Source organism: Salmo salar, chromosome ssa05, assembly GCF_905237065.1.
Source record: "Salmo salar chromosome ssa05, Ssal_v3.1, whole genome shotgun sequence".
Lineage (NCBI taxonomy): Eukaryota > Metazoa > Chordata > Actinopteri > Salmoniformes > Salmonidae > Salmo > Salmo salar.
Window position 1 is genome coordinate 84551012 of NC_059446.1, and position 20111 is coordinate 84571122.

The window sequence follows — 20111 nt, forward strand, 5'->3', positions numbered from 1 at the left end:
AGCCAGGACGGACCAGCCAGGATGTGTGTGTGTGTGTGTGTGTGTGTGTGTGTCTCCTACCTCAGCCTGAGAGAGCTGTACTCTGAGTTTCTCCACTTCCTCCCGGAGCTCTCTGATGATCCGTGCGTTGGGGTCTTCATTGACGACGGCGTGGTTGACGATCCTCTTGGCGCGGTCTGCGTAACGCAGCGTGGACAACGTCTCCTCGTAGTTATCAGCTGCTGGGCTCACCGTGGCGATCATACACGTCTTACTGTTGCCACCCAGGTTGTCCTGGCAACACCGAGGGAGGGATAGGAACAAACAGTTGAATTGATAGACAGTTATAATGTAGACTTCAGTGTTGGTGAATGTGAACAGTATGAGCTAGTACAGCAGTAGGTTCTGTAACATGAAAGAACTGTTATTGATATTCCTTCCATTACTACAGTACAGCGAGGACCAACAATCAATATTAGGGATGTTAAAGGTACTTTCTTTGTCCAGAACTATTGGATGTCAAATTCGGTTCGGGGGATTCCAGAATTGACACGTATTCCCTCCTGATTCTGGGACTCTTCCAACCAGTATTTGTGGAAAACCTGTGCATTTTGGGGCCATTTTTCAACCCTGATCAATAGACAGTACAGCTAGGACCAGAGTGATAGGAGGTGTGTTAGTACCCTGATCAATAGACAGTACAGCGAGGACCAGAGTGATAGGAGGTGTGTTAGTACCCTGATCAATAGACAGTACAGCGAGGACCAGAGTGATAGGAGGTGTGTGTTAGTACCCTGATCAATAGACAGTACAGCTAGGACCAGAGTGATAGGAGGTGTGTGTTAGTACCCTGATCAATAGACAGTACAGCTAGGACCAGAGTGATAGGAGGGTGTGTTAGTACCCTGATCAATAGACAGTACAGCTAGGACCAGAGTGATAGGAGGTGTGTGTTAGTACCCTGATCAATAGACAGTAGAGCTAGGACCAGAGTGATAGGAGGTGTCTGTTAGTACCCTGATCAATAGACAGTAGAGCTAGGACCAGAGTGATAGGAGGTGTCTGTTAGTACCCTGATCAATAGACAGTACAGCTAGGACCAGAGTGATAGGAGGTGTGTGTTAGTACCCTGATCAATAGACAGTACAGCTAGGACCAGAGTGATAGGAGGTGTGTTAGTACCCTGATCAATAGACAGTACAGCTAGGACCAGAGTGATAGGAGGTGTCTGTTAGTACCCTGATCAATAGACAGTACAGCTAGGACCAGAGTGATAGGAGGTGTGTGTTAGTACCCTGATCAATAGACAGTACAGCTAGGACCAGAGTGATAGGAGGGTGTGTTAGTACCCTGATCAATAGACAGTACAGCTAGGACCAGAGTGATAGGAGGTGTGTTAGTACCCTGATCAATAGACAGTACAGCTAGGACCAGAGTGATAGGAGGTGTGTTAGTACCCTGATCAATAGACAGTACAGCTAGGACCAGAGTGATAGGAGGTGTGTGTTAGTACCCTGATCAATAGACAGTACAGCTAGGACCAGAGTGATAGGAGGTGTTGTTAGTACCCTGATCAATAGACAGTACAGCTAGGACCAGAGTGATAGGAGGTGCTGTAGTAAACCCTGATCAATAGACAGTACAGCTAGGACCAGAAGTGTAGGAGATGTGTATTAGTACCCTGATCAATAGACAGTAACAGCTAGGACCAGAGTGGAAAATAGGTTGTGGTACCCTGATCAATAGACAGTAGCAGCAGGGACCAGAGTTAGGTTGTGTGTTAGTACCCTGTCAATAGACAGTACGGCTAGGACCAGAGTGATAGGAGGTTGTGTTAGTACCCTGATCAATAGACAGTACAGCTAGGACCAGAGTGAGTAGGGAGGTGTGTTAGTACCTGATCAAGTAGACCAGTACAGCTAGGACCAGAGTGTAGGAGGTAAAAATCTGTTAGTAACTGATCAATAGACAGTACAGCTTAGGACCAAGAGTGATAGAGTGTCATTGTTAGTACCCTGATCAATAGACAGATACAGCTAGGACCAGAGTGATAGAGAGGTGTCTGTTAAGTACCTGATCAGACGGTGCTTAATTAGGACCAGAGTGATGGGTGTGAATTTTGTTAGGGTACCTGATCAATAGACAGTACAGCTAGGACCAGAGTGATAGGAGGTGTGTTAGTACCCTGATCAATAGACAGTACAGCTAGGACCAGAGTGATAGGAGGTGTGTTAGTACCCTGATCAATAGACAGTACAGCTAGGACCAGAGTGATAGGAGGTGTGTGTTAGTACCTGATCAATAGACAGTACAGCTAGGACCAGAGTGATAGGAGGTGTGTTAGTACCCTGATCAATAGACAGTACAGCTAGGACCAGAGTGATAGGAGGTGTGTTAGTACCCTGATCAATAGACAGTACAGCGAGGACCAGAGTGATAGGAGGTGTGTGTTAGTACCCTGATCAATAGACAGTACAGCTAGGACCAGAGTGATAGGAGGTGTGTGTTAGTACCCTGATCAATAGACAGTACAGCTAGGACCAGAGTGATAGGAGGTGTGTTAGTACCCCTGATCAATAGACAGTACAGCTAGGACCAGAGTGATAGGAGGTGTGTTAGTACCCTGATCAATAGACAGTACAGCTAGGACCAGAGTGATAGGAGGTGTGTTAGTACCCTGATCAATAGACAGTACAGCGAGGACCAGAGTGATAGGAGGTGTGTTAGTACCCTGATCAATAGACAGTACAGCTAGGACCAGAGTGATAGGAGGTGTGTGTTAGTACCCTGATCAATAGACAGTACAGCTAGGACCAGAGTGATAGGAGGTGTGTGTGTTAGTACCCTGATCAATAGACAGTACAGCTAGGACCAGAGTGATAGGAGGTGTGTGTTAGTACCCTGATCAATAGACAGTACAGCTAGGACCAGAGTGATAGGAGGTGTGTGTTAGTACCCTGATCAATAGACAGTACAGCGAGGACCAGAGTGATAGGAGGTGTGTGTTAGTACCCTGATCAATAGACAGTACAGCTAGGACCAGAGTGATAGGAGGTGTCTGTTAGTACCCTGATCAATAGACAGTACAGCTAGGACCAGAGTGATAGGAGGTGTGTGTTAGTACCCTGATCAATAGACAGTACAGCTAGGACCAGAGTGATAGGAGGTGTGTGTTAGTACAGACCTTGAGGAGCCAGGTGAGGACAGAGTCTCTGTAAGGAACAAACTTATTCTTCCCCCCCTTCCCTGCAGACTGGTCCGCCAGCGCAGAGATCACACAGCCCAGTGTGGTAAGAGACCTGCACGCACACACACACACACACACACACACACACACACACACACACACACACACACACACACACACACACACACACACACACACACACAGACACACACACACAGGGAGAAATAAACTCAACATACCACAATGATATATCCATACATACATGTCTTGCATCTGAGTATAATCAACCAATAAAACATGTCAAAAAAAGGATTTCACAGTTTCAAGATAACTTCTTGTATTACAGTGACTGTATCATCATATGACCCATTACATTACCTGAACATAACATCTAAACAGTAGAGGTATTGGATGTTAACTGGAGGAGACATCTAAACAGTAGAGGTATTGGATGTTAACTGGAGGAGACATCTAAACAGTAGAGGTATTGGATGTTAACTGGAGGAGACATCTAAACAGTAGAGGTATTGGATGTTAACTGGAGGAGACATCTAAACAGTAGAGGAATTGGATGTTAACTGGAGGAGACATCTAAACAGTAGAGGTATTGGATGTTAACTGGAGGAGACATCTAAACAGTAGCGGTATTGGATGTTAACTGGAGGAGACATCTAAAACAGTAGAGTTATTGGATGTTAACTGGAGGGACATCTAAACAGTAGAGGTATTGGATGTTAACTGGAGGAGACATCTAAACAGTAGAGGTATTGGATGTTAACTGGAGGGGACATCTAAACAGTAGAGGTATTGGGGTAATAGACATTAAACAGTAGAGGTATTGGATGTTAACGGGAGGAGACATTAAAGGGGTGAACTGGAGGAAAACTCTTAAATAGTAGAGGTATGGGATGTTAATGGAGGAGAATTAAAAAGAGGTATAATGTTAACTGGAGGAGAATCTAAACAGAGAGGATTGGATGTTAACTGAGAGGGGACATCTAAACATAAATGGGATGTTAACTGGAGGGGACATGGAAACAGTAGAGGTATTGGATGTTAACTGGAGGGAGACATTTCTAAACAGTAGAGGTATTGGATGTTAACTGGAGGGGACATCTAAACAGTAGAGGTATTGGATGTTAACTGGAGGAGACATCTAAACAGTAGAGGTATTGGATGTTAACTGGAGGAGACATCTAAACAGTAGAGGTATTGGATGTTAACTGGAGGGGACATCTAAACAGTAGAGGTATTGGATGTTAACTGGAGGAGACATCTAAACAGTAGAGGTATTGGATGTTAACTGGAGGGGACATCTAAACAGTAGAGGTATTGGATGTTAACTGGAGGAGACATCTAAACAGTAGAGGTATTGGATGTTAACTGGAGGGGACATCTAAACAGTAGAGGTATTGGATGTTAACTGGAGGAGACATCTAAACAGTAGAGGTATTGGATGTTAACTGGAGGAGACATCTAAACAGTAGAGGTATTGGATGTTAACTGGAGGAGACATCTAAACAGTAGAGGTATTGGATGTTAACTGGAGGAGACATCTAAACAGTAGAGGTATTGGATGTTAACTGGAGGGAGACATCTAAACAGTAGAGGTATTGGGTGTTAACTGGAGGAGACATCTAAACAGTAGAGGTATTGGATGTTAACTGGAGGGGACATCTAAACAGTAGAGGTATTGGATGTTAACTGGAGGAGACATCTAAACAGTAGAGGTATTGGATGTTAACTGGAGGGGACATCTAAACAGTAGAGGTATTGGATGTTAACTGGAGGAGACATCTAAACAGTAGAGGTATTGGATGTTAACTGGAGGGGACATCTAAACAGTAGAGGTATTGGATGTTAACTGGAGGAGACATCTAAACAGTAGAGGTATTGGATGTTAACTGGAGGGGACATCTAAACAGTAGAGGTATTGGATGTTAACTGGAGGAGACATCTAAACAGTAGAGGTATTGGATGTTAACTGGAGGAGACATCTAAACAGTAGAGGTATTGGATGTTAACTGGAGGAGACATCTAAACAGTAGAGGTATTGGATGTTAACTGGAGGAGACATCTAAACAGTAGAGGTATTGGATGTTAACTGGAGGAGACATCTAAACAGTAGAGGTATTGGATGTTAACTGGAGGAGACATCTAAACAGTAGAGGTATTGGATGTTAACTGGAGGAGACATCTAAACAGTAGAGGTATTGGATGTTAACTGGAGGAGACATCTAAACAGTAGAGGTATTGGATGTTAACTGGAGGAGACATCTAAACAGTAGAGGTATTGGATGTTAACTGGAGGAGACATCTAAACAGTAGAGGTATTGGATGTTAACTGGAGGGGACATCTAAACAGTAGAGGTATTGGATGTTAACTGGAGGAGACATCTAAACAGTAGAGGTATTGGATGTTAACTGGAGGAGACATCTAAACAGTAGAGGTATTGGATGTTAACTGGAGGGGACATCTAAACAGTAGAGGTATTGGATGTTAACTGGAGGAGACATCTAAACAGTAGAGGTATTGGATGTTAACTGGAGGGGACATCTAAACAGTAGAGGTATTGGATGTTAACTGGAGGAGACATCTAAACAGTAGAGGTATTGGATGTTAACTGGAGGAGACATCTAAACAGTAGAGGTATTGGATGTTAACTGGAGGAGACATCTAAACAGTAGAGGTATTGGATGTTAACTGGAGGGAGACATCTAAACAGTAGAGGTATTGGATGTTAACTGGAGGAGACATCTAAACAGTAGAGGTATTGGATGTTAACTGGAGGAGACATCTAAACAGTAGAGGTATTGGATGTTAACTGGAGGAGACATCTAAACAGTAGAGGTATTGGATGTTAACTGGAGGAGACATCTAAACAGTAGAGGTATTGGATGTTAACTGGAGGGGACATCTAAACAGTAGAGGTATTGGATGTTAACTGGAGGGGACATCTAAACAGTAGAGGTATTGGATGTTAACTGGAGGAGACATCTAAACAGTAGAGGTATTGGATGTTAACTGGAGGAGACATCTAAACAGTAGAGGTATTGGATGTTAACTGGAGGAGACATCTAAACAGTAGAGGTATTGGATGTTAACTGGAGGAGACATCTAAACAGTAGAGGTATTGGATGTTAACTGGAGGGAGACATCTAAACAGTAGAGGTATTGGATGTTAACTGGAGGAGACATCTAAACAGTAGAGGTATTGGATGTTAACGGGAGGAGACATCTAAACAGTAGAGGTATTGGATGTTAACGGGAGGAGACATCTAAACAGTAGAGGTATTGGATGTTAACTGGAGGAGACATCTAAACAGTAGAGGTATTGGATGTTAACTGGAGGGGACATCTAAACAGTAGAGGTATTGGATGTTAACTGGAGGGGACATCTAAACAGTAGAGGTATTGGATGTTAACTGGAGGGGACATCTAAACAGTAGAGGTATTGGATGTTAACGGGAGGAGACATCTAAACAGTAGAGGTATTGGATGTTAACGGGAGGAGACATCTAAACAGTAGAGGTATTGGATGTTAACGGGAGGAGACATCTAAACAGTAGAGGTATTGGATGTTAACTGGAGGAGACATCTAAACAGTAGAGGTATTGGATGTTAACTGGAGGAGACATCTAAACAGTAGAGGTATTGGATGTTAACGGGAGGAGACATCTAAACAGTAGAGGTATTGGATGTTAACGGGAGGAGACATCTAAACAGTAGAGGTATTGGATGTTAACGGGAGGAGACATCTAAACAGTAGAGGTATTGGATGTTAACTGGAGGAGACATCTAAACAGTAGAGGTATTGGATGTTAACTGGAGGGGACATCTAAACAGTAGAGGTATTGGATGTTAACTGGAGGAGACATCTAAACAGTAGAGGTATTGGATGTTAACTGGAGGGGACATCTAAACAGTAGAGGTATTGGATGTTAACTGGAGGAGACATCTAAACAGTAGAGGTATTGGATGTTAACTGGAGGAGACATCTAAACAGTAGAGGTATTGGATGTTAACTGGAGGAGACATCTAAACAGTAGAGGTATTGGATGTTAACTGGAGGAGACATCTAAACAGTAGAGGTATTGGATGTTAACTGGAGGAGACATCTAAACAGTAGAGGTATTGGATGTTAACGGGAGGAGACATCTAAACAGTAGAGGTATTGGATGTTAACGGGAGGAGACATCTAAACAGTAGAGGTATTGGATGTTAACTGGAGGAGACATCTAAACAGTAGAGGTATTGGATGTTAACTGGAGGAGACATCTAAACAGTAGAGGTATTGGATGTTAACTGGAGGGGACATCTAAACAGTAGAGGTATTGGATGTTAACTGGAGGGGACATCTAAACAGTAGAGGTATTGGATGTTAACTGGAGGAGACATCTAAACAGTAGAGGTATTGGATGTTAACTGGAGGGAGACATCTAAACAGTAGAGGTATTGGATGTTAACTGGAGGAGACATCTAAACAGTAGAGGTATTGGATGTTAACTGGAGGAGACATCTAAACAGTAGAGGTATTGGATGTTAACTGGAGGGGACATCTAAACAGTAGAGGTATTGGATGTTAACTGGAGGGGACATCTAAACAGTAGAGGTATTGGATGTTAACTGGAGGGGACATCTAAACAGTAGAGGTATTGGATGTTAACTGGAGGAGACATCTAAACAGTAGAGGTATTGGATGTTAACTGGAGGAGACATCTAAACAGTAGAGGTATTGGATGTTAACTGGAGGGGACATCTAAACAGTAGAGGTATTGGATGTTAACTGGAGGAGACATCTAAACAGTAGAGGTATTGGATGTTAACTGGAGGAGACATCTAAACAGTAGAGGTATTGGATGTTAACTGGAGGAGACATCTAAACAGTAGAGGTATTGGATGTTAACTGGAGGAGACATCTAAACAGTAGAGGTATTGGATGTTAACTGGAGGAGACATCTAAACAGTAGAGGTATTGGATGTTAACTGGAGGGGACATCTAAACAGTAGAGGTATTGGATGTTAACTGGAGGGACATCTAAACAGTAGAGGTATTGGATGTTAACTGGAGGAGACATCTAAACAGTAGAGGTATTGGATGTTAACTGGAGGGGACATCTAAACAGTAGAGGTATTGGATGTTAACTGGAGGGGACATCTAAACAGTAGAGGTATTGGATGTTAACTGGAGGAGACATCTACACAGTAGAGGTATTGGATGTTAACTGGAGGAGACATCTAAACAGTAGAGGTATTGGATGTTAACTGGAGGAGACATCTAAACAGTAGAGGTATTGGATGTTAACTGGAGGAGACATCTAAACAGTAGAGGTATTGGATGTTAACTGGAGGGGACATCTAAACAGTAGAGGTATTGGATGTTAACTGGAGGAGACATCTAAACAGTAGAGGTATTGGATGTTAACTGGAGGAGACATCTAAACAGTAGAGGTATTGGATGTTAACTGGAGGAGACATCTAAACAGTAGAGGTATTGGATGTTAACTGGAGGAGACATCTAAACAGTAGAGTTATTGGATGTTAACGGGAGGAGACATCTAAACAGTAGAGGTATTGGATGTTAACTGGAGGAGACATCTAAACAGTAGAGGTATTGGATGTTAACTGGAGGAGACATCTAAACAGTAGAGGTATTGGATGTTAACTGGAGGAGACATCTAAACAGTAGAGGTATTGGATGTTAACTGGAGGAGACATCTAAACAGTAGAGGTATTGGATGTTAACAGGAGGAGACATCTAAACAGTAGAGGTATTGGATGTTAACTGGAGGGGACATCTAAACAGTAGAGGTATTGGATGTTAACTGGAGGAGACATCTAAACAGTAGAGGTATTGGATGTTAACGGGAGGAGACATCTAAACAGTAGAGGTATTGGATGTTAACTGGAGGAGACATCTAAACAGTAGAGGTATTGGATGTTAACTGGAGGAGACATCTAAACAGTAGAGGTATTGGATGTTAACAGGAGGAGACTTACCTGTTGATGTTGCTGCCCTCCTTCAGCCTCTCCCCTGCAGCTCCAGTTTTAGACACACGCTCACTACCAGCCAGATCCACCAGGCTCATCTTGCTCACCTTCTCCCCTGAGTTCTGCACACACACACACACACACACACACACACACACACACACACACACACACACACACACACAAAAACATTCCCCAAACAGACCAAACGAAGAGAGATTAATATGCTAGTAGTTAGAAGCTCTGAATTCAAAGGTCAGTCCTTTAACCTCTCATTACAACAGTAATAACACAAACTGTTGTTAAGATACATTACTGTGTATTGTCTAACGACAGGTCATTAAGAGAATCCTTGTCTTTTAAAGTAAAATGGTGGTGTGAGTTCTGAGGGATGACATGGTGGTGGTGTGTGTGTGTGTGCCCTGACACTGACCCCAGACTTCAGGTCGTAGAGTGTCTGTGTGACGATGATGCTGAAAACGGCGTGGGAACGACTGCTCTCCTCATTCATATTGGTGGCCGCCACCGTCCGCGACTTATTCCCCTCCGACATCAACACCTCAATGTCCTAGAGAGAGAGGGGGGGAGAGAGAGGGATGGAGAGAGAGAGGATGTCTGTGTACTGTCCACCTCTCAGAGAGCATAGTAAATACCTTTAAACAGGCAGTCTCTATAACAACTCATTCAGGAAGTATCAGCATGTGGCTCAGTGCCATCATGTGATCATTCAACTGGGTCACAGCAGGCAGGCAGCGGTGGGGTGGACTGACTGACTGACAGGGGATATGGATGGAGGGGACTATGCATGGAGGAGACTATGGATGGAGGGACTATGGATGGAGGAGACTATGGATGGATGGACTATGGATGGAGGGACTATGGATGGAGGGACTATGGATGGAGGGACTATGGATGGAGGAGACTATGGATGGAGGGACTATGGATGGAGGAGACTATGGATGGAGGAGACTATGGATGGAGGGACTATGGATGGAGGAGACTATGGATGGATGGACTATGGATGGAGGAGACTATGGATGGAGGGACTATGGATGGAGGAGACTATGGATGGAGGGACTATGGATGGAGGAGACTATGGATGGAGGAGACTATTGATGGAGGGGACTATTGATGGAGGAGACTATGGATGGAGGGACTATGGATGGAGGAGACTATGGATGGAGGAGACTATTGATGGAGGGGACTATTGATGGAGGAGACTATGGATGGAGGGGACTATTGATGGAGGAGACTTTGGATGGAGGGACTATGGATGGAGGGACTATGGATGGAGGGACTATGGATGGAAGGACTATGGATGGAAGGACTATGGATGGAGGGACTATGGATGGAAGGACTATGGATGGAAGGACTATGGATGGAAGGACTATGGATGGAGGAACTATGGATGGAGAAAACAAGCATAGGGTACACCTCTATAACCATGACTCCATCACACTACACCTCTATAACCATGACTCCATCACACTACACCTCTATAACCATGACTCCATACAATACACCTCTATTACCATGACTCCATCACACTACACCTCTATAACCATGACTCCATCACACTACACCTCTATAACCATGACTCCATCACACTACACCTCTATAACCATGACTCCATACAATACACCTCTATTACCATGACTCCATCACAATACACCTCTATAACCATGACTCCATCACAATACACCTCTATAACCATGACTCCATCACAATACACCTCTATAACCATGACTCCATCACACTACACCTCTATAACCATGACTCCATCACACTACAGCTCTATAACCATGACTCCATCCCACTCCACCTCTATAACCATGACTCCATCACACTACACCTCTATAACCATGAGTCCATCACAATATACCTCTATAACCATGACTCCATCACACTACACCTCTATAACCATGACTCCATCACAATACACCTCTATAACCATGACTCCATCACAATACACCTCTATAACCATGACTCCATCACAATACGCCTCTATAACCATGACTCCATCACACTACACCTCTATAACCATGACTCCATCACACTACACCTCTATAACCATGACTCCATCACACTACACCTCTATAACCATGACTCCATCACACTACACCTCTATAACCATGACTCCATCACACTACAACTCTATAACCATGACTCCATCACAATACACCTCTATAACCATGACTCCATCACACTACACCTCTATAACCATGACTCCATCACAATACACCTCTATAACCATGACTCCATCACACTACACCTCTATAACCATGACTCCATCACAATACACCTCTATAACCATGACTGCATCATATAACCATGACTCCATCACACTACACCTCTATAACCATGACACCATCATATAACCATGACTCCATCACACTATACCTGTATAACCATGACTCCATCACACTACACCTCTATAACCATGACTCCATCACACTACACCTATATAACCATGACTCCATCACACTACACCTCTATAAACATGACTCCATCACACTACACCTCTATAACCATGACTCCATCACACTATACCTCTATAACCATGACTCCATCACAATATACCTCTATAACCATGACTCCATCACACTACACCTCTATAACCATGACTCCATCACACTACACCTCTATAACCATGACTCCATCACACTATACCTCTATAACCATGAATCCATCACAATACGCCTCTATAACCATGACTCCATCACAATACGCCTCTATAACCATGACTCCATCACAATACGCCTCTATAACCATGACTCCATCACAATACACCTCTATAACCATGACTCCATCACAATACACCTCTATAACCATGACTCCATCACAATACGTCTCTATAACCATGACTCCATCACACTACACCTCTATAACCATGACTCCATCACAATATACCTCTATAACCATGAGTCCATCACAATACACCTCTATAACCATGACTCCATCACACTACACCTCTATAACTATGACTCCATCATATAACCATGACTCCATCACACTACACCTCTATAACCATGACACCATCATATAACCATGACTCCATCACAATATACCTCTATAACCATGACTCCATCACACTACACCTCTATAACCATGAGTCCATCACAATATACCTCTATAACCATGACTCCATCACACTACACCTCTATAACCATGACTCCATCACACTATACCTCTATAACCATGACTCCATCATATAAACATGACTCCATCACACTACACCTCTATAACCATGACACCATCACACTACACCTCTATAACCATGACTCCATCACAATACAACTCTATAACCATGACTCCATCACACTACACCTCTATAACCATGACACCATCACACTACACCTCTATAACCATGACTCCATCACAATACAACTCTATAACCATGACTCCATCACACTACACCTCTATAACCATGACTCCATCACACTACACCTCTATAAACATGACTCCATCACACTACACCTCTATAACCATGACTCCATCATATAACCATGACTCAATCACACTACACCTCTATAACCATGACTCCATCACACTACACCTCTATAACCATGACTCCATCACACTACACCTCTATAACCATGACTCCATCACAATATACCTCTATAACCATGACTCCATCATACTACACCTCTATAACCATGACTCCATCACACTACACCTCTATAACCATGACTCCATCACAATATACCTCTATAACCATGACTCCATCACACTACACCTCTATAACCATGAGTCCATCACAATATACCTCTATAACCATGACTCCATCACACTATACCTCTATAACCATGACTCCATCACACTATACCTCTATAACCATGACTCCATCACACTACACCTCTATAACCATGACTCCATCACACTACACCTCTATAACCATGACTCCATCACACTACACCTCTATAACCATGACTCCATCACACTACACCTCTATAACCATGACTCCATCACACTATACCTCTATAACCATGACTCCATCACAATACGCCTCTATAACCATGACTCCATCACAATACACCTCTATAACCATGACTCCATCACAATACGCCTCTATAACCATGACTCCATCACAATACACCTCTATAACATGACTCCATCACAATACACCTCTATAACCATGACTCCATCACACTACACCTCTATAACCATGACTCCATCACACTACACCTCTATAACCAGGGCTCCATCACACTACACCTCTATAACCATGACTCCATCACAATATACCTCTATAACCATGACTCCATCACACTACACCTCTATAACCATGAGTCCATCACAATATACCTCTATAACCATGACTCCATCACACTATACCTCTATAACCATGACTCCATCACACTATACCTCTATAACCATGACTCCATCACACTACACCTCTATAACCATGACTCCATCACACTACACCTCTATAACCATGACTCCATCACACTACACCTCTATAACCATGACTCCATCACACTATACCTCTATAACCATGACTCCATCACAATACGCCTCTATAACCATGACTCCATCACAATACGCCTCTATAACCATGACTCCATCACAATACACCTCTATAACCATGACTCCATCACAATACGCCTCTATAACCATGACTCCATCACAATACACCTCTATAACATGACTCCATCACAATACACCTCTATAACCATGACTCCATCACAATACGCCTCTATAACCATGACTCCATCACACTACACCTCTATAACCATGACTCCATCACAATATACCTCTATAACCATGACTCCATCACACTACACCTCTATAACCATGACTCCATCACAATACACCTCTATAACCATGACTCCATCACACTACACCTCTATAACCATGACTCCATCACACTACACCTCTATAACCAGGGCTCCATCACACTACACCTCTATAACCATGACTCCATCACACTACACCTCTATAACCATGACTCCATCACAATACACATCTATAACCATGACTCCATCACACTACACCTCTATAACCATGACTCCATCACAATATACCTCTATAACCATGACTCCATATCACTACACCTCTATAACCATGAGTCCATCACAATATACCTCTATAACCATGACTCCATCACACTATACCTCTATAACCATGACTCCATCATATAACATGACTCCATCACACTACACCTCTATAACCATGACACCATCACACTACACCTCTATAACCATGACTCCATCACACTACCCTCTATAACCATGACTCCATCACAATACACCTCTATAACCATGACTCCATCACACTACACCTCTATAACCATGACTCCATCACACTACACCTCTATAACCATGACTCCATCATATAACCATGACTCAATCACAGTACACCTCTATAACCATGACTCCATCACACTACACCTCTATAACCATGACTCCATCACACTACACCTCTATAACCATGACTCCATCACAATATACCTCTATAACCATGACTCCATCACAATACACCTCTATAACCATGACACCATCACACTACACCTCTATAACCATGACTCCATCACACTACACCTCTATAACCATGACTCCATCACAATACACCTCTATAACCATGACTCCATCACAATACACCTCTATAACCATAACTCCATCACACTACACCTCTATAACCATGACTCCATCACACTACACCTCTATAACCATGACTCCATCACACTACACCTCTATAACCATGACTCCATCACAATACACCTCTATAACCATGACTCCATCACAATACACCTCTATAACCATGAATCCATCACAATACACCTCTATAACCATGACTCCATCACACTACACCTCTATAACCATGACTCCATCACAATACACCTATATAACCATGACTCCATCACACTACACCTCTATAACCATGACTCCATCACACTACACCTCTATAACCAGGGCTCCATCACACTACACCTCTATAACCATGACTCCATCACACTACACCTCTATAACCATGACTCCATCACAATACACATCTATAACCATGACTCCATCACACTACACCTCTATAACCATGACTCCATCACAATATACCTCTATAACCATGACTCCATCACACTACACCTCTATAACCATGAGTCCATCACAATATACCTCTATAACCATGACTCCATCACACTATACCTCTATAACCATGACTCCATCATATAACATGACTCCATCACACTACACCTCTATAACCATGACACCATCACACTACACCTCTATAACCATGACTCCATCACACTACCCTCTATAACCATGACTCCATCACACTATACCTCTATAACCATGACTCCATCATATAACATGACTCCATCACACTACACCTCTATAACCATGACACCATCACACTACACCTCTATAACCATGACTCCATCACACTACCCTCTATAACCATGACTCCATCACAATACACCTCTATAACCATGACTCCATCACACTACACCTCTATAACCATGACTCCATCACACTACACCTCTATAACCATGACTCCATCATATAACCATGACTCAATCACAGTACACCTCTATAACCATGACTCCATCACACTACACCTCTATAACCATGACTCCATCACAATACACCTCTATAACCATGACTCCATCACACTACACCTCTATAACCATGACACCATCACACTACACCTCTATAACCATGACTATGGTAATACACAGTTCTCTATAGTCCTACACAGCTCTCTATCTATAGTAATACACAGTTCTATATCCATGGTAATACACTGTTCTCTATGGTAATACACAGTTCTCTATCTATAGTAATACACAGATCTCTATGGTAATACACAGTTCTCTATGGTAATACACAGTTCTCTATCTATAGTAATACACAGTTCTATATCCATGGTAATACACTGTTCTCTATGGTAATACACAGTTCTCTATCTATAGTAAGACACAGTTCTCTATGGTAATACACAGTTCTCTATCTATGGTAATACACAGTTCTCTATCTATGGTAATACACAGTTCTCTATCTATGGTAATACACAGTTCTCTATCTATGGTAATACACCGTTCTCTATAGTAATACACAGTTCTCTATCTATGGTAATACACAGTTCTCTATCTATGGTAATACACAGTTCTCTATCTATAGTAATACACAGTTCTCTATCTATAGTAATACACAGTTCTCTATGGTAATACACAGTTCTCTATGGTAATACACAGTTCTTTATCTACAGTAATACACAGTTCTCTATGGTAATACACAGTTCTCTATGGTAATACACAGTTCTTTATCTACAGTAATACACAGTTCTCTATCTATGGTAATACACAGTTCTCTATAGTAAAACTGAGGTCTCTATAGTAATACACAGTTCTCTATAGTAATACACCGTTCTCTATGGTAATACACAGTTCTCTATCTATGGTAATACACAGTTGTCTATGGTAATACACAGTTCTCTATCTATAGTAATACACCGTTCTCTATGGTAATACACAGTTCTCTATCTATGGTAATACACAGTTCTCTATCTATGGTAATACATAGTTCTCTATCTATGGTAATACACAGTTCTCTATAGTAATACACAGTTGTCTATCTATAGTAATACACAGTTCTCTATCTATAGTAATACACAGTTCTCTATCTATAGTAATACACAGTTCTCTATCTATGGTAATACACAGTTCTCTATCTATATTAATACACAGTTCTCTATCTATAGTAATACACAGTTCTCTATCTATAGTAATACACAGTTGTCTATCTATAGTAAAACACAGTTGTCTATCTATGGTAATACACCGTTCTCTATGGTAATACACAGTTCTCTATCTATGGTAATACACCGTTTTCTATAGTAATATACAGTTCTGTATCTATGGTAATACACAGTTCTCTATGGTAATACACAGTTTTCTATGGCAATACACAGTTCTCCATGGTAATACACAGTTCTCTAGCTATGGTAATACACAGTTCTCTATGGTGATACACAGTTCTCTATCTATAGTAATACACAGTTCTCTATCTATGGTAATACACTGTTCTCTATAGTAACAAACAGTTCTCTATGATAATACACAGTTCTCTATGGTAATACACAGTTCTCTATAGTAAAACTGAGGTCTCAATAGTAATACACAGTTCTCTATAGTAATACACCGTTCTCTATGGTAATACACAGTTCTCTATCTATGGTAATACACAGTTGTCTATGGTAATACACAGTTCTCTATCTATAGTAATACACCGTTCTCTATGGTAATACACAGTTCTCTATCTATGGTAATACACAGTTCTCTATCTATGGTAATACATAGTTCTCTATCTATGGTAATACACAGTTCTCTATAGTAATACACAGTTGTCTATCTATAGTAATACACAGTTCTCTATCTATAGTAATACACAGTTCTCTATCTATAGTAATACACAGTTCTCTATCTATGGTAATACACAGTTCTCTATCTATATTAATACACAGTTCTCTATCTATAGTAATACACAGTTCTCTATCTATAGTAATACACAGTTGTCTATCTATAGTAAAACACAGTTGTCTATCTATGGTAATACACCGTTCTCTATGGTAATACACAGTTCTCTATCTATGGTAATACACCGTTTTCTATAGTAATATACAGTTCTGTATCTATGGTAATACACAGTTCTCTATGGTAATACACAGTTTTCTATGGCAATACACAGTTCTCCATGGTAATACACAGTTCTCTAGCTATGGTAATACACAGTTCTCTATGGTGATACACAGTTCTCTATCTATAGTAATACACAGTTCTCTATCTATGGTAATACACTGTTCTCTATAGTAACAAACAGTTCTCTATGATAATACACAGTTCTCTATGGTAATACACAGTTCTCTATCTATAGTAATACACAGTTCTCTATCTATGGTAATACACTGTTCTCTATAGTAACAAACAGTTCTCTATGGTAATACACAGTTCTCAATGGTAATACACAGTTCTCTATGGTAACACACAGTTCTCTATGGTAATACACAGTTCTCTATGGTAATACACTGTTCTCTATGGTAATACACTGTTCTCTATGGTAATACACAGTTCTCTATCTATGGTAATACACAGTTCTCTATCTATAGTAATACACAGTTCTCTATCTATAGTAATACACAGTTGTCTATCTATAGTAAAACACAGTTGTCTATTGAAGTTTCTATGGTAATACACAGTTCTCTATCTATGGTAATACACCGTTTTCTATAGTAATATACAGTTCTGTATCTATGGTAATACACAGTTCTCTATGGTAATACACAGTTTTCTATGGCAATACACAGTTCTCCATGGTAATACACAGTTCTCTAGCTATGGTAATACACAGTTCTCTATGGTGATACACAGTTCTCTATCTATAGTAATACACAGTTCTCTATCTATGGTAATACACTGTTCTCTATAGTAACAAACAGTTCTCTATGATAATACACAGTTCTCTATGGTAATACACAGTTATCTATCTATAGTAATACACAGTTCTCTATCTATGGTAATACACTGTTCTCTATAGTAACAAACAGTTCTCTATGGTAATACACAGTTCTCAATGGTAATACACAGTTCTCTATGGTAACACAGTTCTCTATGGTAATACACAGTTCTCTATGGTAATACACTGTTCTCTATGGTAATACACAGTTCTCTATCTATAGTAATACACAGATCTCTATGGTAATACACAGTTCTCTATGGTAATACACAGTTCTCTATCTATAGTAATACACAGATCTCTATGGTAATACACAGTTCTCTATGGTAATACACAGTTCTCTATCTATAGTAATACACAGTTCTATATCCATGGTAATACACTGTTCTTTATGGTAATACACAGTTCTCTATCTATAGAAAAACACAGTTCTCTATGGTAATACACAGTTCTCTATCTATGGTAATACACAGTTCTCTATCTATGGTAATACACAGTTCTCTATCTATGGTAATACACAGTTCTCTATCTATGGTAATACACCGTTCTCTATAGTAATACACAGTTCTCTATCTATGGTAATACACAGTTCTCTATCTATGGTAATACACAGTTCTCTATCTATAGTAATACACAGTTCTCTATCTATAGTAATACACAGTTCTCTATGGTAATACACAGTTCTCTATGGTAATACACAGTTCTTTATCTACAGTAATACACAGTTCTCTATGGTAATACACAGTTCTCTATGGTAATACACATTTCTTTATCTACAGTAATACACAGTTCTCTATCTATGGTAATACACAGTTCTCTATAGTAAAACTGAGGTCTCTATAGTAATACACAGTTCTCTATAGTAATACACCGTTCTCTATGGTAATACACAGTTCTCTATCTATGGTAATACACAGTTGTCTATGGTAATACACAGTTCTCTATCTATAGTAATACACCGTTCTCTATGGTAATACACAGTTCTCTATCTATGGTAATACACATTTCTCTATCTATGGTAATACATAGTTCTCTATCTATGGTAATACACAGTTCTCTATAGTAATACACAGTTGTCTATCTATAGTAATACACAGTTCTCTATCTATAGTAATACACAGTTCTCTATCTATAGTAATACACAGTTCTCTATCTATAGTAATACACAGTTCTATATCCATGGTAATACACTGTTCTCTATGGTAATACACAGTTCTCTATCTATAGTAAGACACAGTTCTCTATGGTAATACACAGTTCTCTATCTATGGTAATACACAGTTCTCTATCTATGGTAATACACAGTTCTCTATCTATGGTAATACACAGTTCTCTATCTATGGTAATACACCGTTCTCTATAGTAATACACAGTTCTCTATCTATGGTAATATACAGTTCTCTATCTATGGTAATACACAGTTCTCTATCTATAGTAATACACAGTTCTCTATCTATAGTAATACACAGTTCTCTATGGTAATACACAGTTCTCTATGGTAATACAC

The 20111-nt window shown here is 40.7% G+C and overlaps 1 protein-coding gene across 1 annotated transcript in view; it reads right to left on the minus strand.

Moving 5' to 3' along the window:
* The window catches only part of LOC106596042 (kinesin-like protein KIF13A), a 298962-nt gene that overhangs the window by 104545 nt on the left and 174306 nt on the right, over positions 1-20111 (minus strand). The window contains 4 exon segments of the mRNA XM_045719221.1: positions 61-273; positions 3164-3278; positions 9168-9280; positions 9592-9726. Coding sequence (XP_045575177.1) covers positions 61-273; positions 3164-3278; positions 9168-9280; positions 9592-9726 — 576 coding nt within the window.